The 21,940-nt window shown below is 42.9% G+C and overlaps 1 protein-coding gene across 1 annotated transcript in view; it reads left to right on the top strand.

Moving 5' to 3' along the window:
• EEF1AKMT3 (EEF1A lysine methyltransferase 3) overlaps nt 1–12,712 on the top strand; it is a 73,742-nt gene extending 61,030 nt beyond the window's left edge. The window contains exon 3 of the mRNA XM_073576759.1: nt 12,122–12,712. Coding sequence (XP_073432860.1) covers nt 12,122–12,504 — 383 coding nt within the window. The 3' untranslated portion in view covers nt 12,505–12,712. The remainder of the gene's footprint in view (nt 1–12,121) is intronic.
• Nucleotides 12,713–21,940: the final 9,228 nt, after the last annotated feature.

Below are 21,940 nucleotides of genomic sequence, written 5' to 3'. Positions count from 1 at the left end.
CCTCCATGTACATTAGCGATGGGTTTACAGAGGGGAAGTTGATCAAATTTTTTGTAATGTTCTGCAAGTGAGTGCGCAGAATTTGCTGAATTTCTTTTGGCGGGTGAGAAGCCATTTTGCTTTTCCAGAGCCTTTGTGCTATCAGTATCGTGGAAGCCCCCTATATTTCCATTAATAGATGGACGGACCAGAGCCACGGCTTGCTTTTTTTTGTGGATTGAGTTGAAGCTTTTATTGGTAACATTTGGGATCACATTTATCCAGCACTCTACGCTGAGCACTTAACTTTGGGGTTTTATCTAAATCTCCAAGTGACATGATTCAAATGAAACCCCTGAGGGGTTCATTCACTATAATGAGGCAGCAGAATTACTCTGGACTCCATCTGGCCTCTGTTCAGCAGTGTCCTTCTTTTCAGAAGTGCACAAAACTGCGGCTGAAGGCACTTTTATGCAATCCTATAAAGACAGACACCGCTGGATCATGGGTCACACGGCGTCCACAGTGCCCCTGTTTCATTATAGGGAATCTTCCGCTAGAGGTTCGTCTGAATCATGAATTTCAGAGATTTACATGAAAACCCTGGTATAAGAGCTCAACGCAGAGAGCGGTATAAATGTGCGCCGAGCCTTACTGCAATCTTTGGGAGGCAGAATGAAAAAATCAACAGCATGTGAAGAATTGGTTTTATTTTTTTTACGATGTTCTTCATGCGGTATAAGTGATTAGGTGACTTTATTCTTCAGGTCGGTGTGATTACAGCGATACCAGATTTAAATCGTGTTTTCATGTTTGGCTGCTGTTACACACTAAAAGATGCTTTTTAATGCAAAAAATAGTTTTTGCATCACCATCACAAGAGTCATGTGAAGTCTTGTTTTTTGCGGGACAAGATGACATTTTTATTGGTACCATTTTCGGGCACATGACAGAACGAACAAAAACCAGCAATTCAGGAATTTTTTTGGGTGGGGTTATGTTGTTCCACGTGTGGTAAAATTGATAAGGCAGTTTTATTTTTCGGGTCAGTACGATTACAGCGATAACTCATTTATATCGTATTTTTATGTTTTGGAGCTTTCATACAATAAAAACTATTTTATAGAAAAAATAACTTTTTGCATCACTTCATTCTGAGAGCTATAACTGTTTTATTTTTCCACTGACGGAGCTGTATGAGGTCTTGTTTTTTGCGGGACAAAAATGACGTTTTCAGCGGTACCATGTTTATTTATATCTGTCTTTATCTAATTTATTCCACTTTTTGTTCTGCGGTATTATAAAGCATTGATTTTTGCCTTGTTTTATTTTTTTATGATCACTAAAGGGTTAACTAGTGGGTCAGTTTTATAGGTCGGGTCGTTGCAGGCGCGGTGATACCCAAATATATGCACTTTTATCGTTTTTTTTTTTTTTTTTTCATTCAAATATTTATTTTGAGATACAATATCTTTTTTTAACCCCTTCCGGACCAGTGACACAGCGTATGCGTGATGAAAGTCGGTGCCAATCCGACCAATGACGCATATGCTGTGTCATGACTTTGTACTTCACCACAGGGCTATGATTGCTCAGATTGGCTGTTAAAAGTGAAACAGCCAATCAGAGCAATAGTAATATTTCATCAATGAAATTTGATGAAATATTACAAACCAGTCACGGCCGATGCTGCAGTAGCATCGGACATGGCTGGAGACACTGATCCGCCCCCCCCCCGCCTTCCAGTCACCTCCCCTCCCACCCCCGGTACCTTCCGAGTGCCGCTGTTGCTCCCGGTGTCCTGGATCATGGGTGCTGCCATCTTAGAAAATGGTGGTCGCATGCGCAGTGCGTCCGCCGGAATCTGCGGCTGCAGATTCCGTTCATTCATTTTGATCACTATGATAAACTTTCACAGTGATCTAAATAAAAAGTAGATAACACCCCCCCATAGGTGGGCACATATAATAAAATAAAGAAAATATATTTTTATTTTTCCATTGGGTTTAGGGTTGGAATTAGGGTTGGCATTAGGGTTAGGGTTGGGATTAGGGTTAGGGGTGTGTTGGGGTTATGGTTAGGGTTGAGATAGCGATGTGTTAGTGTTGTGTTTAGGGGTGTATTGGGGTTAGGGTTGCAATTAGAATTGAGGGGTTTCCACTGTTTAGGCACATCAGGGGGTCTCCAAACGCGACATGGTGCCACCATTGATTCCAGCCAATTTTGCGTTCAAAAAGTCAAACAATGCTCCCTTCCAAGCCCAGACGTGTGCCCAAACAGTGGTTTACCCCAACATATGGGGTATCAGTGTACTCAGGAGAAATTAGACCTCCAAAGTTGTTGTGCAATTTTTCCTGTTACCCTTGGGATAATAAAAAATTGGGGGCTAAAAAAATTTGTGGAAGAAAAATGTTTTTATTTTCACGTCTCTGCGTTATAAACTTCTGTGAAGCACTTGAGGGTTCAAAGTGCTCAGCAGACATCTAGATGAGTTCCTTGGGTGGTCTAGTTTCCAAAATGGGGTCACTTGTGGGGCATTTCTACTGTTTAGGCACATCAGGGGCTCTGCAAACGTAACGACGACCGCAGACCATTCCATCAAAGTCAGCATTTCAAAATGTCACTACTTCCCTTCCAAGCCCCGACGTGTGCCCAAACAGTGGTCCCCCCCCCCCCACGTATGGGTTACCAGCGTACTCAGGACAAACGGGACAACAACTTTTCAGGTCCAATTTATCCTGTTACCCTTGTGAAAAAAGAATTGCGGGCTAAAAATCATTTTTGAGGGAAAAAAATGATTTTTTATTTTCACGGCTCTGCGTTATAAACTTCTGTGAAGCACTTGGGAGTTCAAGGTGCTCACAACACATCTAGATAAGTTCCTTGGGGGGGGGGGGTCTAGTTTCAAAAATGGTGTCACTTGTGTGGGGGTCTTCACTGTTTAGGCACACAGGGGCTCTCCAAACGTGACATGGTGTCTGATAACGATTGGAGCTAATTTTCCATTCAAAAAGTCAAATGGCGTGCCTTCCGGACCCTGCCGTGCGCCGAAACAGTGGTTTATGACCACATGAGGTATCGATGTACTCAGGAGAAGTTACCCAACATATTTTAGGATCCGTTTTATCCTGTTGCCCATGTGAAAATGAAAAAACTGAGGCTAAAAGAAAATTTCTGTGAGGGGAAAAAAGTACTTTTTTTTACGGATCAATTTGTGAAGCACCCAAGGGTTCAAAGTGATCACTATGCATCTAGATAAGTTCCTTGGGGGGGGTCTAGTTTCCAAAATGGTGTCACTTGTGGGCGAGCTCCAATGTTTAGGCACTCAAGGGCTCTCCAAACGCGACATGGAAACCGCTAAATATTCCAGCATATTTTCCATTCAAAAAGTCAAATGGCGCTCCTTCCCTTCTGAGCCCTGCTGTACACCCAAACAGTGGTTTATGACCACATATGAGGTATCCGTGTACTCAGGAGAAATTGCCCAACAAATTTTAGGATCCATTTTATCCTGGTGCCCATGTGAAAATGAAAAAAATTGATGATAAAAGAAAATAATTTTTGTTGGAAAAATTAAAATGTCCATTTTTTCCTTCCACGTTGCGTTAGTTCCTGTGAAGCATCTAAAGGGTTAATAATCTTCTTGAATGTAGTTTTGAGTAGCTTGAGGGGTGCAGTTTTTAGAATGGTGTCACTTTTGGGTATTTTCTGCCATATAGACCCCTCAAAGTGACTTCAAATGTGAGGTGGTCCCTAAAAAAAAAACAAAATAAAAAATTTGTAAAAATGAGAAGTCAAAAAAAAAATGTTGTTACCAAAATTGTGCTGATGTAAAGTAGACATGTGGAAAATGTCATTTATTAACTATTTTGTGTCACATAACTCTCTGGTTTAACAGAATAAAAATTCAAAATGTGAAAACTGCGAAATTTTCAAAATTGTCACCAAATTTCTGATTTTTTTTCACAAACGCAAAAATTATCGACCTAAATTTACCACTAACATGAAGCCCAATATGTCACGAAAAAACAATCTCAGAATCGCTAGGATCCGTTGAAGCGTTCCAGAGTTACTACCTCATAAAGGGACACTGGTCAGAATTGCAAAAAATGGCCTGGTCATTAAGGTCAAAATAGGCTTGTTCATGAAGGGGTTAATTATTGATTTATTTTTTAAAAAATATTTTTAGTTATTTAAACTTTTTTCTAACTGTTTTACCTTGTCCCACTATGGGACAATCATTTTTTCCAGGCTGATCGTTTCTGCAGAATGAAGATGAAGCAGCATCTCCATGTTGCAGAGACTGTCAGCTCTGCACTGACAGAGAGACTTGCTGACTATGCACTGCACATGATCCGCATGTTTCCTAGCTGTTGTAAGGCAGCGCTCACTGAGTGCATTGGGGAACGCCCGCTTGGCAGCGCTATAACATACAGGAAGACTCAATTTCCTTAAAAGATCTCCTGGGTTTATTGCTCCAAATCCCCAGCAGCACAAACAGAGTAGTCAGCCTTTTGGTCCGGCAACATAAAAATAATAATGTCCATAAACAGGGCTTTGCTCCCTCAGACCCTGTTCACACACAGGCCAGGGCAATGTCCGTTAAACACTCAGTTCCATAGGACAGTACAGTCTCTTACTGACCAGGGTCAGTGCCACTCACTGTTGTCCAACCGTCCACTCTGGAGGTATCTCACAGACCTCTGGTTCAGGAAAGCCAGCACCGCTTCCCCAGGCTGTGCGACACACACACACACACACACACACACACACACACACACACACACACACACACACACACACACACACACACACACACACACACACACACACACACACACACACACACACACACACACACACACACACACCTCTGTAGTGTCCCACCTGGACACATGGAGGTCTGTGCACAATCCAGACTCCCAACACTCTCTCGTGCTAAACACACCTTCATTATGTAGCTGTAACTCCACCCCCAGGTGAGGTATGGATTACATGGCTGGTCATGACCTCACAGCAGGTCCCAAATATATCTGCAGCTTCTGAAGGAAAACGGGTACAGCCAGCACCCTCACCCAAAGGTGAGGTCATATGGGTAGCCTGACCCTCCCAACTCACATAGCTACCCGGACCCAGGTGCACTAACCGTTATCTTAGTGCTCTTGTGCACTAATAATAAAACACTCCGGGTTGCATCTCAGGGAGCATCCATCCCTGTGACATATATCGGCCATTCACAATCCTGCCAGTCACTGTTTCTGCATCGCCACAGAGGGAACGCCTGTATGCATGACCTGGGGAGCCCATACAGCGCCCCCTAGCTGTCACAGAGGTCATGACGACATCGGGTCACATGGCAACAATCGGGACCTCTCGTCACGCTGCGGGTTCTCCGATCCAAAGGCAGAGGGGCTGTCGGCTCTCTGCTTACTCCTGGAATGCTGTGATCGTTGACCGCACCTGGCACTTAGTGCCTGTTGTCAGAATCAGCTGACACCCGGCGGCGGTCACCCACACACGTCCCGTGTGCACGGGCGATCGCTTGGACATAATATTCCGTCCATTGTCAAATAGGCCCTGGGCACATGGACGGAGTATTGTGTCCGATGTCAGAAACGGATTAAAGGATGTTAACTACTCATTTCAATTACAGAGCCTCTAAATTGTCATGGATGACTATTTTGTCTCGCTACATTAACTGCTGACTCAGTTGAGAAGTGGTTAATTTGCTTGACTGATGCCTTCCTTCTATGTGGTACACATTTACCAGGCTGCTCTCCGGGATAGAACCCTGATTTTCGGTTACCAGTGTTAATTCTGCAACCCTGCTTGTGGGGGTACTGTGCCACATTGTCTAAGCGTGAAATTTTGTAACCTGGTTCTGTGGGGGAAAGCTGGAAACATGCTCTGTGGGTTACATTTTTAACTGGACTGCTGATAGCAAGCCTTGAGGTGGACCGCAGCTCGATCTAAGATCATACTACCAGCTTTTCATTGGCGGCATTTGTAACGTACGCTACTGGTGCTGACATTTTGGAGCTGTGGGGTACTGTGCCCCATGCATTGTGGGTGAAATTTGTGAGCTGCTTCGGTAGGGGTACTGTGCCTCATGCTTTGTATATGAAATTTTTAACTAGCCTGGTGGTAGGAAACCTCAGTCTCTGTGAGGGCACTGTTAAAATTTGAAAGTTATTCATATACTTCCTATTTTACTATGATTGCTATGGTGACCGAACCCCTTTAACCCCTTCACCCCCAAGGGTGGTTTGCACGTTCATGATCGGGCCAATTTTTACAATTCTGACCACTGTACCTTTATGAGGTCATAACTCTGGAACGCTTCTATGGATCCCGGTGATTCTGACATTGTTTTCTCGCGACATATTGTACTTCATGTTAGTGGGAAAATTTCATTCAAATAACTTGCGATTATTTGTGAAAAAAACGGAAATTTGGCAAAAATTTTGAAAATTTCGCAATTTTCCAACTTTGAATTTTTATGCCCTTAAATCACAGAGATACGGCACACAAAAAACTTGATAACAAACATTTCCCACATGTTTACTTTACATCAGCACAATTTTGGAACCAAAATTTTTTTTTTTGTTAGGAAGTTATAAGGGTTAAAAGTTGACCAGCGATTTCTCATTTTTACAACACCATTTTATTTTTAGGACCACATCACATTTGAAGCCACTTTGAGGGGTCTATATGATAGAAAATACCCAAAAGTGACACCATTCTAAAAACTGCACCCCTTAAGGTGCTCAAAACCACATTCAAGAAGTTTATTAACCCTTTAGGTGCGTCACAGGAATTTTTTTGAATATTTAAAAAAAAATGAACATCTAACTTTTTTTTCACAAAAAAAATACTTCAGGTTCAATTTTTTTTATTTTACCAAGGGTAACAGGAGAAATTGGACTGCAAAAGTTATTGTGCAATTTGTCCTGAGTACGCTGATACCTGATTTGTGGGGGGGAACGACTGTTTCGGCGCATGGCAGAGCTCAGAATGGAAGGAGCGCTGTTTGACTTTTTCAATGCAAAATTGGCTGGAATTCAGATCGGACGCCATGTCACGTTTGGAGAGTCCCTGATGTACCTAAACAGTGGAAACCCCCTACAAGTGACCCCATTTTGGAAACTAGACCCCCCAAGGAACTTATCTAGATATGTGGTGAGAACTTTGAACCCACAAGGGCTTTACAGAAGTTTATAACGTACAGCGGTACAATTAAAAAATCATATTTTTTCCACAAAAATGATCTTTTCACCCTCAATTCTTATTTTTCCAAGGGTAACAGCACCCTAAAAGTTATTGTGCAATTTGTCCTGAGTACGCTGATACCCCACATGTGGGGGTAAACCACTATTTGGGCGCATGGCAGAGCTCGGAAGGGAAGCAGCGCCATTTGACGTTTTTGGCTGGAATTGAGATCGGACACCATGTCGCGATTGGAAAACCCCTGATGTACCTAAACAGTGGAAACCCCCCACAAATGACACCATTTTGTAAACTAGACCCCCCAAGGAACTTATCTAGATGTGTGGTGAGCACTTTGAACCCCCCAGTGCTTCACAGAAGTTTATAACGCCCGGGCGTGAAAATAAAAAATTCGTATTTTTTCCACAAACATGATCTTTTAGTCACCATTTTTTTTATTTTCCCAAGGGTAACAGGAGAAATTGGACCCCATTAGTTGTTGTCCAATTTGTCCTGAGTATGCTGATACCCCATATGTGGGAGAAAACTACTGTATGGGCACACGTCGGGGATCGGAAGGGAAGTAGTGCCGTTTTGGAATGCAGACATTGATGGAATGGTCTGCGGGTGTCATGTTGCCTTTGGAGAGCCCCTAATGTACCTAAACAGTCAAAACCCCCCACAAATGACCCCATTTTGAAAACTAGACCCCCTAAGGAACTTATCTAGATGTGAGGTGAGCACTTTGAACCCCCCAGTGCTTCACAGAAGTTTATAATGCCAGGGCATGAAAATAAAAAAATCGTATTTTTTCCACAAACATGATCAATTATTCCCCAATTTTTTTATTTTCCCAAGGGTAAAAGGAGAAATTGAACCCCAAAAGTTGTTGTCCAATTTGTCCTGAGTACGCTGACACCCCATATGTGGGAGAAAACTACTGTATGGACACACGTCAGGGCTCGGAAGGGAAGTAGTGACGTTTTGGAATGCAGACTTTGATGGAATGGTCTGCGGGTGTCATGTTGCCTTTGGAGAGCCCCTAATGTACCTAAACAGTGGAAACACCCACAAATGACCCCATTTTGGAAACGAGAACCCCTAAGGAACTTATCTAGATGTGTGGTGAGCACTTTGAACCCCCAAGGGCTTCACAGAAGTTTATAACGCTCGGACGTGAAAATAAAAAAATAATTTTTTTCCACAAAAATGATATTTTTGCCCGCAATTTTTTATTTTTCTAAGGGTAACAGGAGAAATTGGACCCCAAAAATTGTTTTGCAATTTGTCCTGAGTAGGCTGATACCCTACATGTGGGGGTAAAACACTGTTTGGGTGCATGGCAGAGCTTGGAAGGGAAGGAGCACCATATGACTTTTTCAACTCAGAATTGGCTGCAATTGAGATCAGACGCAATGTTGCATTTGGAGAGCCCCTGATGTGCCCAAACAGTGGAAACCCCCAATTCTAACTCCAACCCGAACCCCAACACACCCCAAGCCCTAACCCTAGCCCTAATGGAAATAAATACATTTTTTAAATTTTATTATTTTTCCCTAACTAAGGGGGTGATAACGGGGGGTTTGATTTACTATTTATGGCGGTTTTTATTTTTGGCAGCTGTCGCACGCTAAAAGACGCTTTTTATTGTAAAAATAGTTTTTGCATCACCACATATTGTGAGCTATAATTTTTCCGTATTTTGACCCACCGAGTCATGTGAGGTCTTATTTTTTGCGGGACGAGTTGACGTTTTTATTGGTACCATTTTCGGGCACGTGACTTTTTTGATCGCTTTTTATTCCGATTTTTGGGACGCAGAATGAACAAAAACCAGCGTTTCATGAATTTCTTTTGGGGGAGTGCGTTTACACCGTTCCACGTGCAGTAAAATTGATAAAGCGGCTTTATTCTTCGGGTCAGTACGGTTACAGCGATACCTCATTTAGGTCGTTTTTTTATGTTTTGTCGGTTTTATGCAATGAAAACTATTTTATATAAAAAATAATTATTTTTGCATCGCTTTATTCTGCGAGCTATAACTTTTTTTTTTCGCTGATGATGCTGTGTGGCGGCTCGTTTTTTGCGGGACAAGATGACGTTTTCAGCGGTACCATGGATATTTATATGCGTCTTTTTGATCGCGCGTTATTACACTTTTTGTTTGGCGGTATGATAATAAATCATTATTTTTTGCTTCGTTTTTTATTTTTATTTTTTAAGGGGTTCGCTAAAGGGGTTAACTAATGGGACAGTTTTATAGGGCGGGTCGTTACGGACGCCGCGATACCTTATATGTGTACTTTTATTGTTTTGTTTTTTTTATTTTCAAAAAATGAATTTATTGGGGAATATTTTTTTTTTTTTTTTTTTTTTTTTAAATTATTTTTACACTTTTTTTAAATTTTTTTTTACTTTATTACATAGTCCCAGGTGGGACATCACTGTCCTGTGACAGATCGCTGATCTGTCACATCACAGATTACTGTGACAGATCAGCAATCTGTCACAGGCATTGAAGAAGACTTCCTCTTGCCTGCGCTTTGCAGGCACTGAGGAAGCCAGCTTCCTCCAGGCCCCCGTCGCCATCTTGGATTCGGGGGCCTGGAGGAAAGGAGCCCCCCGCAGCAGCGCTGCACATTGCGCTGCCGTGGGGGGCTCAGGGAAGCACGGAGGGAGCCCCCTGACACATTGACACATTGTGCCGGGTGTCAGCTGTGATAATCAGCTGACACCCGGCCGCGATCAGCGGCGCTCACCACGTGGGCGCCGCTGATCGCGGTAGACGTACTATCCGGTCCATGGGCATAGGGGCCCGGGTCCCATGGACGGGATAGTACGTCGGATGTCAGGAAGGGGTTAAAGAAGTTTTCCACTACTATGACAACTTCTTGTCATTTCCCTCACTTGGCGCCCATAAAGTAATAAAGCTTATACTTGCCTCCCATGCTGGTGCTATAGACATTCGCTCTCCCGGGGCTCCCATGCTGTTGTGACGCCGGGGCTCAATCAGCGCTGGCATCACTGCATTCACCTCCTGTTGAATTGATAAGAGGATTTCAGAGAGCAGCTGCAGCCCGGACTTCCTCTTCATGTTCGATTTGTCTGACGGCAGCACTGGTTGGGTTTCGGGGTCACGTGTCACAACAACCGCATGGGAGCCCCAGGAGAGCAAGTGCCGACACCACGGGAACGGCTCCAGCACGGGAAGTGAGTATACGCTTTAAAATGTTTGCCCCCCATAAAATAATAATCATTAAAAGGTTGTCCTAGTAGTAGACAACTCCTTTAAGTCATTTCCCTATCCACATTTGGTTGGAGGGCAATTGTTTTGCTCTTTCCCTCCGTTTTTCTTTCTTTTGCAGCCTCCTTACAATTACTCTGACTATTTTACAGCCATTTTACAGCACTGAAGTTTGGGTCCCCATTGACTTATATAGAGTCTGGGATCAAGTGTGAATCCCAAACCAGGCTTTTTTTTTTGACCCCTTCATGACCGGAGCTTTTTTTGGTTTTGCGTTTTTGTTTTTTCCTCCCCTTCTTCCTAGAGCCATAACTTTTTTTTTTATTTTTAAGTCAATATGGCCATGTGAGGGCTTGTTTTTTGCGAGACGAGTTGTAGTTTTGAAGGACACCATTGATTTTACCATGTCATGTTCTAGAAAACGGGGAAAAAATTCTAAGTGCAGTGAAATTGCAAAAAAGTGCAATCCCACGCTTGTTTTTTGGTTTGGCTTTTTTGCTAGATGCTAAAACTGACCTGCCATTATGATTATCCAGGTCATTACGAGTTCATAGACGCCAAACATGTCTAGGTTGTTTTTTATCTAAGTGGTGAAAAAAAATTCCAAACTTTGCTAAAAAAAAAAAAATAAAATTGTGCCATTTTTCGAAACCCGTAGCATCTCCATTTTTCGTGTTCTCGGGTCGGGGGAGGGCCTATTTTTTTGCTGACCGAGTTGACGTTTTTAGTGATACCATTGTGGTTCAGATACATTCATTTGATCACCCGTTATTGCATTTTAATTCAATGTGGTGGCGACCAAAAACCCGTAATTCTGGTGTTTTGAATTTTTTTTTTTCTCGCTATGCCATTTAGCGATTGGGTTAATCCTTTATTGATCCGGCGATTCTGAACACGGCAATACTTGTGTATGTTTTTATTTTGAATAGGGTGAAACTTTTTTTTTTTTTTTTTTTTTTTACTTTTGCCATGCTTTAATAGTCTGGCACAACTCAATCGCCTCTGCTACATATAGGCGATGAGCAGATCGCCTCTATGTAGCAGAGTTACTGACTTGCTATGAGCGCCGACCACTGGCTGGCGCTCATAGCAATTCGGCACTGACAACCATGGAGGTCTCCAGGAGACCTCAGGTTGCCATGCTGAAGCATCGGTGACCCGCAGTCACGTGACGCGGATCACCGGTGAGCGAATTTCCGGCCCGATGGCCGGATTTGCCATTTAAATGCCGCTGTCAGCGGTTGACTTCGGCATTTAACTAGTTAATAGCCGCGGGTGGATCGCGATTCCACTTGTATCTGTTGCGGGCACAAGTCAGCTGTTCAAAACAGCTGACATGTCCCAGAAAAGAGGTGGACTCACCACCGGAGCCCACATCAAAGGCAGGGATACAGACATCGGTGTAAATATACCCCCGATGTCGGAAAGGGGTTAAAAAGTCTGTTTGATGCCGGCGAACCTGAGCATTCACGGGTTCACACATCACTACTGCTGAGGACCCTGCTCTAAATTGCCTCCATATTACCAAATTGCATGGTAAATAAGAATAACATATTAACCCTATATGCTATAGAACTCCTGTGAGTGATACTAATCCCTCCACTACCTGAGACTATTATAGAAGGTTTTTTGGTTTTTTTTTTTTGTTTTTTTACTTTCTGTTGTTTAACCCCTTTCTTTGTGCTCCTAAAGGTGGCGATGTAACTGTGACGGATCTTCCACATGCGCTTCCACAGATCAGGAAAAATGTATTGGCCAATGTTCCCCCGGATCACATTCCTAATGTCTGTGCATTGTCATGGGGGATTGACCAAGTACACTTTCCCCAAGACTACGACTTTGTCTTAGGAGCGGACATTATATATTTGAAGGAAACATATGATCTTCTGATCCAGACATTGCAGCATCTCTGTGGCCCTCGGACAACCATATTACTATCTTCCAAAATTAGAAGGGAGCACGGCACCATGGACTTTTTCCAGAACCTCCTGCCTCAGTATTTTAATGTGGAGATTGTTAAGAGAGATGCCGAAGATGACCTAAATATCTACAGAATGACTTGTTTCCAGAACTGATCTAGAGCAGCATTTTAATCTACATGTTACTGTACATGGACAGGAAATGCAGACCATGTCCATGGATGATGTGAATTCCTCTGCTGGTTTCCGCCTCTTCTTTTACATTCCATTTTTATAAAAGTTCTTGCTCTTTTTCATAGCACAAAAAATAAGGGCTATTCCATGGTCCCGAACTGTAATAATAAAACTAATTAATGGAAGTGAATGGAGCTCATTTTTTATTTTTATTGCATAATTATGTATGGGTTTGTATATAGTAGCCAGTAGACCAGTGGTCCCCAACCTTTCTTACCTTGAGAGCCATTAGCAGCTCTGAGACAGGGTCTTGAGACACATCCATCCCCCTGCCCCCACTGTAGTGACACACAGAGCTCTCCATTACAAGTGTAATGACACTCAAAGCTTTCTTTCAGAAAACAGAGACCTTGTGCCCCCTTCTCTTATCGGCACTATACCTACATCCATAGCCTTACTTAATTTCATATTGAGCCAACACATCCCACAGCACTTTACAATTCTGTGTGGAGATATACAGACAATAAGGATATTACTGAAACAAACAGGGTTATTTTTTAATAACCATTTTATAAGCTGAAAAATAAATATTTTATACAAATGCAGCAACTGTTGCTCTCAGTATGCTCTGGATTTTTACATAAATCCAATAAAAATGATTTTCTTTCTAGCTCTGTGATCATCATTGTGCAACACAGAGATATAAGGCTATGTGCACATGTGCAGAAATGCTGCGGAAATGTCCGCAGCATTTCCACAACTCCCGCCGCGGGTAAAACTCATGCGAATTCGCATGTGTTTTTCCCGCGAAAAACAAGCGTTTTGCAAGCATTTTTCGCTTGCGGAATGCTTGCGCATTCCAAGCATCGCTTGGAAATGTGATTGACAGGTTGGTCACACTTGTCAAGCATAGTGCTTGACAAGTGTGACCAACTTTTTACTATTGACGATGCCTATGCAGCATAAGTAGTAAAAGATAGGATGTTAAAAATAAAAAAAATATGGTTATTCTCACCTTCCAACAGCCCCCGATCTGCTCTGCGGCGCCCCCGGCATCTTCCGGTCCCAGTAACGTAGCGAGAGCGCGACGACACCAGTGGTCATTCGCGCAAAGCATTACTGGGACTGGAATATGCCGGGCGCGTGGTGAGAGGCGGGAAGGACTTCGGGGGCTGCCGGAGGGTGAGTATATCTTTTTTTTTTAATTCTATTTTTAAAGGATTATGGTACCCAGGGCCTGGAGGAGTCTCCTCTCCAGACCCGGGTACCATCCGCACATTGAGCGCTCACGTTACGCATGGTGGGCATAGCCACATGCGTAAAGTGAGCATTTCAATGCAATCCTATGGTGGCAGAATCGCCGCGATTCCGCTAAAAGAATGAGCATGCTGCGTATTTTTCTGCTATGCGATTGCGCAGCGGAAAAATCCGCATCTTTAGCACAGCGTTGCGGAACCCTTTAGGATTGCATAGGATGCATTTCTTTGCGTTTTCGTGGCGATTCCGCAGCGGAAAAATGCAGCGAAAACAAAAAAAAGCACCGTGTGCACACAGCCTAAATGTTTTATCTCAACAAGACCATGGGTCAGATCTGCTAGTGTGTGTCTCGATTGTAGGCCTCTCTCCCATTTGCATCTTATGCGAGAAAACATCGCATTGCACTCGCACCAATACTATTAAATGCGGCAGTGCTCATCTGCTAGTTTTTCCTCATCTCTAACCGGACTGAGGGAAAAAAAATGCAGCATGCTGCGAGGTGGTCATGTATATCGAACGATACTCCCCACTGCAAGTCAATGGGTGCGAGAAAAAAAAATCTGACGGAACACGGGCTATGCATTTGCTGCCTGATTTTTTTTTTTTTTTTTTTTTTTTACGCACCCATCTCAAAGGAAACCTGAAATTTCATCAGCCAAGTACAGTAAATTCACAATAAGAATCATGAGAATAGATAGCTGTCCTGTAGCTATTTAATGTCACAAGCCCCCTACATATAATAAACTATCACCCTTTAGTGCCTTTCATGTGTTTAGCTTTATTTAACCTATTCTAAAATTAATTTAAAAAAACGACTTTGGGTTCCCCCTAGACTTCATAACCAAAGTAAAGCAGATAGCTGCTGTATTACATTATCAGGCTTTGAAGGACCGCTATTCACAGGTGCTGGGTAGTGACTACGACTCTCATCATTGTCAATGGATTCCGCTGAGCTCAGCGAGACACTGCGGCTCTGAGCGTTGTCGTCATTACCCGGCGCCTGTGAACAGCACTAACAAGTGCAGGAAGAGAATCTGTAATACCTATATTTTCCATGTGTTTTGTTTTTAGTATGGAAAAAGGAGCAACAAGTCCATTCTTGCGGCGTTTCTGCCTGTTAAAAAATTCAAATTTGATCTAACAAAGTGAGGTAGAAAAAAACTAGCACAAAAACCAAGTCACAATCTGCATAAAAAAAAACCCCTGTGTGAACACCCTTTTACAGTTGTTTGCTAATGGGGTGCAGTTTTGCAGCATCTCTCTGCTCAGTGCATAAATTAAATTATCCTCTTCTTGTCTTGTCCACGGGACTTTAACTGATGATCTCGTGTGCAGGTAGCAACCCTAGCGATGAGCCACAGCCCACAATAATGTTGATAGGAGAATTTGGTATTCTTGAGCTGTATTGCAGTCAGTGAACCCAGAAACATATTGTACATGTAAATAGAGATACATTGTATACAGCAGTGTATTTCTATGTATTTGGATTCTAAAGGTGATTAAAAAGTCAGATTTGTGTTTCTATACTACTACTAAAAATAATGAAAATCAATTGCAAAAAAGTCATTTTCCCTTTTTTGTAATTCTCCCCAGGACTCGAACTGACATCCTCTATAATTGCAGGCATGAGCTAAAGATATTGAGCCACAGGCTGTGGTGATGTTACTGGGACAATTTTAAATACCGTACTTAATCTATATTGCAGCCACTAACCTAACAGGCAGATTATATTGAAAGATAAATTGTGTATTAAGTCGGGGTCCCATTAGCATATAGCATCCTATGATTGTCTTATGCGAGAGCATCCAATGTGCTATGCTAATGACACTCGGCTTCTGCTCTGCTGCGAGAGTGAGCAGAGTGTCAGTGCTCTGTGCGCCGATCCTCTCGCAGGAGAGGATCAGCGCACAGCTGCAGAGTGGACTGAGAAAGTAATTTCTCCATGTCCTCCACTGCCGGTGTGGGCGGGAATCATGTTGTGATTGGCAGCGAAACTCGATGCCATATGCTACTGTGATTCCAGCCTAAAAGAAAGATATTTTTCTTCCTATAAAAATAACTAAAAAAAATTAACAATTACATAAATGTCATCTTTAATGCACTTTCTAAAAAAATAATAAACATCACAAATCCGCAAAGAAATGACATATTTGGTTCCCCTGTAATTGTAATGACTCCCCACAACACAGTGATCAGATTGTAAATGGCGTAAAAAAATGTTGTGATTGATACTTTTTTTCCATGGGTTTAAAAGAGAAATAATAAAACTGTAACACTGATGCTTTGTTGACACACGTAAAAAACTGCAGATACTTTTTGAAGTTCAGATTCAAAACTTTTCTGTACTATAAAAAACACATTGTAGGGAACCTGTCAGGACCCCTGTGCCCCCAAAGCACCAGCAGTTGTCTGCATATGTAAATTCCATGCGATCACATGACTTACAAGCATCGGCATCATCATCCGTGCTATACTTGCCTCATGCATGCGCGTGGCTTTCCCTCACTTCCTTGAGCCTCTGAAAAGCGGTGTACACGTCCTGGCCTCAGAGAGGCGCACTGCACGTGATCGGCAGTGAAGAAGACTTCCTATCATGCACAGTGCGCCTCTCTGAAGCCGACAAGTGTACGCCCAGCTTCAGAGGTTTAATGCCATGGTGAAAAGAAGTCGCACGCATGTGCGAGGTACGTATAGCGATGGCAAGACAAAAAAAAGAGATTACTTAACCCCTTAACAACCGCCGATACGCCTTTTCACGGCGGTAGTTAAGGGCAAAAGTGTATAGCGCCCCCCGGAGTCGGATTTTCTCCGGGGTCTCTGCTGCCGGGGATAGCCGAGACCCCAGAGAACATGATTCGAGTCGGTTTTTACTGACCCCGCTTTTGCGATCGCCGTTATTAACGTATAATGGCGACCGCAAAAAAAAAAAAGACGCGATTTTGCATTTACTTTCTCTCTCCTCTGATGTGATCGCACATCGGAGGAGAAATAGGGTCCCCAATTCCCCCCCCCCGGTACCTCCTGGTGGTCCTCGGGCCCTCCTGCATCCTCTGGTGGGCGCCGCCATCTTTTTACGGGAAGAAAATGGCGGGCTCATCCGCAGTGCACCCACCGAATCTGCCGGCAGATTCCATTCATTCATTGAACGTACATTTTGATCAGTGATAAACCCTATCACTGTGATCAAAATAAAAAAAATAGTAAATAACCCCCCCCCCCCCATCACCCCTTTAGTTAGGGAAATATAATGAAATAAAGAAAATATATTTATTTTCATTTTTCCATTAGGGTTGGAATTAGGGTTAGGGTTGGAATTAGGGTTGGGATTAAGGTTAGGATTAGGGTTGGGGTGTTAGGGTTAGGGGTGTGTTGGGGTTGGAGCTAGAATTGAGGGGTTTCCACTATTGAGGCACATCAGGGGGTCTCCAAACACTACATGGCACCATCATTGTTTCCAGTCAATTTTGCGTTCAAAAAGTCAAATGGCGCTCCTTCCCTTCCGAGCTCTCCCATGTGACCAAACAGTGGTTCCCCCCCCACATATGGGGCATCAGCGTACTCAGGAGAAATTAGACCCCAAAAGTTGGTGTGCAATTTGTCCTGTTACCCTTGTGAAAATTAAAAATAGCAGGCTAAAAAAATCATTTTTGAGGAAAAAAAATGATTTTTTATTTTCACGGCTCTGCGTTATAAACTTCTGTGAAGGACTTGGGGTTCAAAGTGCTCACCACACATTTAGATAAGTTCCTTAAGGGGTCTAGTTTCCAAAATGGGGTCACTTGTGGGGGTTTCTACTGTTTAGGCACATCAGGGGCTCTGCAAACGCAACATGACGCCCGCAGAACATTCCATCAAAGTCTGCATTCCAAAACAGCACTCCTTCCCTTCTGAGCTCTCCCATGTGCCCAAACAGTGATTTCCCCCCCCACATATGGGGTATCGGTGTACTCAGGACAAATTTCACACCAACTTTTGTGGTCCAATTTCTTCTGTTACCCTTGCGAAAATAAAAAATAGTGGGCTAAAAAATCATTTTTGAGGAAAAAAATGATTTTTTATTTTCACTGCTCTGCGTTATAAACTTCTGTGAAGCACTTAGGGGTTCAAAGTGCACATCACACATCTAGATAAGTTCCTTAAGGGGCCTAGTTTCCAAAATGGGGTCACTTGTTGGGGGGTTTCCACTGTTTAGGCACATCAGGGGCTCTGCAAACGCGACATAGCGTCCAATCTCAATTCCAGCCAATTCGGCATTGAAAAAGTCAAAACGGTGCTCCTTCCCTTCTGAGCTCTGCCGTGCGCCCAAACAGTGGTTTACCCCCATATATGGGGTATGGGCGTACTCAGGACAAATTGCACAACAACGTTGGGATCTAATTTCTCCTGTTACCCTTGTATAAATAAAAATTTGGGGGTGGAAAGATTATTTTTGTGGAAAAAAAAATTTTTTTTTTTATTTTCACGGCTCTACGTTATAAACTTCTGTGAAGCTCTTGGAGGTTCAAAGTGCTCACCACACATCTAGATAAGTTCCTTAAGGGGTCTAGTTTCCAAATTGGGGTCACCTGTTGGGGGTTTCCACTGTTTAGGCACATCAGGGGCTCTCCAAACGCAACATGTAGTGTTGAGCATTCCGATACTGCAAATATCTGGTATCGGCCGATATTCGCTGTATCGGAATTCTGATACCGAGTACCGATATTTTTACAATATCGGATACCGGAATCGGAAATTCCCATAATGCAATGAGCCAGTGTTGTGGCTGTGATTGGCTGCTGAAATGATGTCATCATGATGCGCGGTCTGTGCGGGCCTGCCGGAGGTCTGTGCGGGCTGCCGGGGGTCTGTACGGGCCTGCCGGGGGTTGTGTGTGTGTGTGTGCAGGCATCGTCCCATGGTACTACAAGTCCCATCGGGCTGTGCCTGCTACAATGACAGTGATTGACACATTAGCCAATGATGGGACAGTAGTAGTCCCATCATCCGGCTAATGTGTTGAATGTAAAAAAAAAAACAAAAACATACATGCTACATACATACTACATTCATACAACATTCATTCATTCATACATACATACTACATATATACTACATTCATACAACATGCATACATGCTACATATATACTACATTCATACAACATACATGCATACATACTACATATACACTACATTCATACTACATACATACATACTACATATATACTACATTCATACAACATACATACATACTACATATATACTACATTCATACAATACATACATACATATAGACATACAGTACATATAACAGAGTACATACTCACCATCACTTGTCACTTTGATCCCCGAAGTCAGTGTCATCTCACTGTAAAAAATATTAAAATCACAAACAAGCAATATACTCCCTGATCCGCAGAAATCTACGAGTGTCCCATGACGATCTCCTGCAGTGCATCACTGAGAGGTTACTATAGTTCACTGGTCTCACTTTATGGCAAAAGCTGCATGGGAACTTTCTCACACAGCAATGCCAAAAGTGAGACTAGGGACTATTTTTTTACAGTGGCGGAGGAATACAGTGCGGAAGGATACCTACCTCCCATCATATTCCTGGAGCCCCTAGAGAGCGGTGGCATCAGCTGATGCTGCTGTTCTCCACGGGAGATCGTCGTGGGACACTCGTGGATTTCTGCGGATCAAGGAGTATATCGGTTGTTTGTTTTAATATTTTTTAAAGATGACACTGGCTTCGGGGATCAAAGTGACAAGTGATGGTGAGTATGTACTCTATGTTATATGTACTGTATGTCTATATGTATGTATTGTATGAATGTATTGTATGTAGTATGTATGTTGTATGTAGCATGTTTTATGTATGTAGTATTTATGTAGTATGTACTATGTATGTATGTTGTATGAATGTAGTATATATGTAGTATGTATGTATGCTGTATGAATGTAGTATGTATGTAGTATGTATGTATGTTTTATGAATGTAGTATATATGAAGTATGTATGTAGTATGAATGTAGTATATATGAAGTATGTATGTTGTATGAATGTAGTATATATGAAGTATGTATGTAGTATGTATGTTGTATGAATGTAGTATGTATGTATGTTGTATGAATATAGTATGTATGTATTTTTTATTTTTTTTTTACATTCAACACATTAGCCGGATGATGGGACTACTACTGTCCCATCATTGGCTAATGTGTCAGTCACTGTCATTGTAGCAGGCATAGCCCGATGGGACTTGTAGTCCCATCGGACGATGCCTGCACACACACACAACCCCTGGCAGGCCCGCACAGACCCCCGAGAGGCCCGCACAGTGTCCGCCCACGCACCGCCCACTCTCTTCCCCCCCCGAACTGGATGTGCAAGTAAAGAAAGGGTTTTTTTTTAATTCCGATATTTCTGTCCCATTGACTTGAATGGGGTTTCCGGTATCGGAATCGGCGATACCCGTTACTTTTTGGGTATCGGTCCGATCCAATACTTCACGATATCGGATGGTATCGCTCAACACTAGCGACATGGCATCTGATCTAAATTCCAGCCAATTCTGCATTGAAAAAGTCAAACAACGCTCCTTCCGTTCCAAGCACTGACGTGCGCCCAAACAGTGGTTTGCTCCTGATACGTCATACTTTTTGGATTGTAACCCTTTATATTTCCAACTGTGTGTGCTGACCTGCTTCCTATAGTTTTATTATGTGTCTTTTTTATTGATATGTTTTTATTTTTATTTTTCTTGTTGGTGTCTATATAATTGAATAAAATTGAATACATTTGCAATAATTAATCTAAGAGTTTTTCTTTTTAAGTAGTCTCTTCTTTTGGTCTTGGATTCTGTAGTGTCTACCTAAATCAATACACATGATTTGAATTTCTGCTTTCTTTTGGAACATGTATAGCGATGGCGCCGACTCTTTTAATTTATGTGATCACGTCCACAGGGGCGTGGTAACATGCTAAGTGCACTGACTGGTCTGGGGACACACCCCATCGACTAGCCAAAGCCCTCATTTACATATCATAAACGGACTTTAGAAATACTTTTTATACAGATATGTGTATGTGTGTAATGCAATAACGGGACTGTTAGGCAGGGAATTAGGGAAACCCTAACCATGACTTACAAAGCCATACACAACCTGTCTCCTCTATACATCTGTGACCTCGTCTCCCGGTACTTAACAGCACGCAATCTCTGATCCTCACAAGATCTTTTTCTCTACTCCCCTCTTATCTCCTCTTCCCAAAATCGCATACAAGATTTCTCCTGCGCATCCCCTCTATTCTGGAACTCTCTACCCCAACATTTCAGACTCTCGCCTACCATGGAAACCTTCAAAAGGAACCTGAAGACCTACCTCTTCCGACGAGCCTACAACCTGCAGTAACCACCGATCCACCAAACCGCTGCACGATCAGTTCTACCTTCGCCTACTGTATCCTCACCCATCCCTTGTAGACTGTGAGCCCTCAGGGGCAGGGTCCTCTCTCCTGTACCAGTCTTGGCTTGTATTGATTCAAGATTATTGTACTTGTTTTTATTATGTACTAGCTGAAGAGCCCGGCGCTGCCCGGGCATATTATCTAAGACACCAGAAACGCATTGAGAATGCAAGCATCTATATCTTCTATGCTGGCATTTTAACCTCTACCCTGTATCAATTGAAGTGAAAAAAAGAAATTTGTTTTCACTACATCGTGGAGCTGGACAACCTTTTTCCATGTCAGAACCAGAGCGCTGAGCGGAACGGTCCTAACTTCCATACCATGGATCCCTTTAAGAGAGGCCTGGGGTGAGAATCTGAGCGCTGAGGGATTTACCCTAACTTCCATACTGGAGATCCCTTTAAGAGAGGCCTGGGGTCAGTACCAAAGTGCAGAGTGGATTTACCCTAACTTCCATACTGGAGATCCCTTTAAGAGAGCCTGGGATCAGAACCAAAGCGCTGAGTGGATTTGCTCTGACTTGCATACAGGAGATCCCTTTAAAAGAGCCTGGGGTCAGTACCAGAGCATTTGAAGGCAATTGCCCAGATTCCATACCGGAGATCCCTTTAAGAGAGGCCTGGGGTGAGAATCAGTGCAGAGTGGATTTGCCCTGACTTCCATACTGGGGATCCCTTTTAGAGAGCCTGGGATCAGAACCAGAGCGCTGAG

Source organism: Dendrobates tinctorius, unplaced genomic scaffold (genome assembly GCF_039654945.1).
Source record: "Dendrobates tinctorius isolate UK_male_01 unplaced genomic scaffold, ASM3965494v1 ptg000051l, whole genome shotgun sequence".
NCBI lineage: Eukaryota > Metazoa > Chordata > Amphibia > Anura > Dendrobatidae > Dendrobates > Dendrobates tinctorius.
This window is presented reverse-complemented; position numbering and strand designations above follow the sequence as displayed.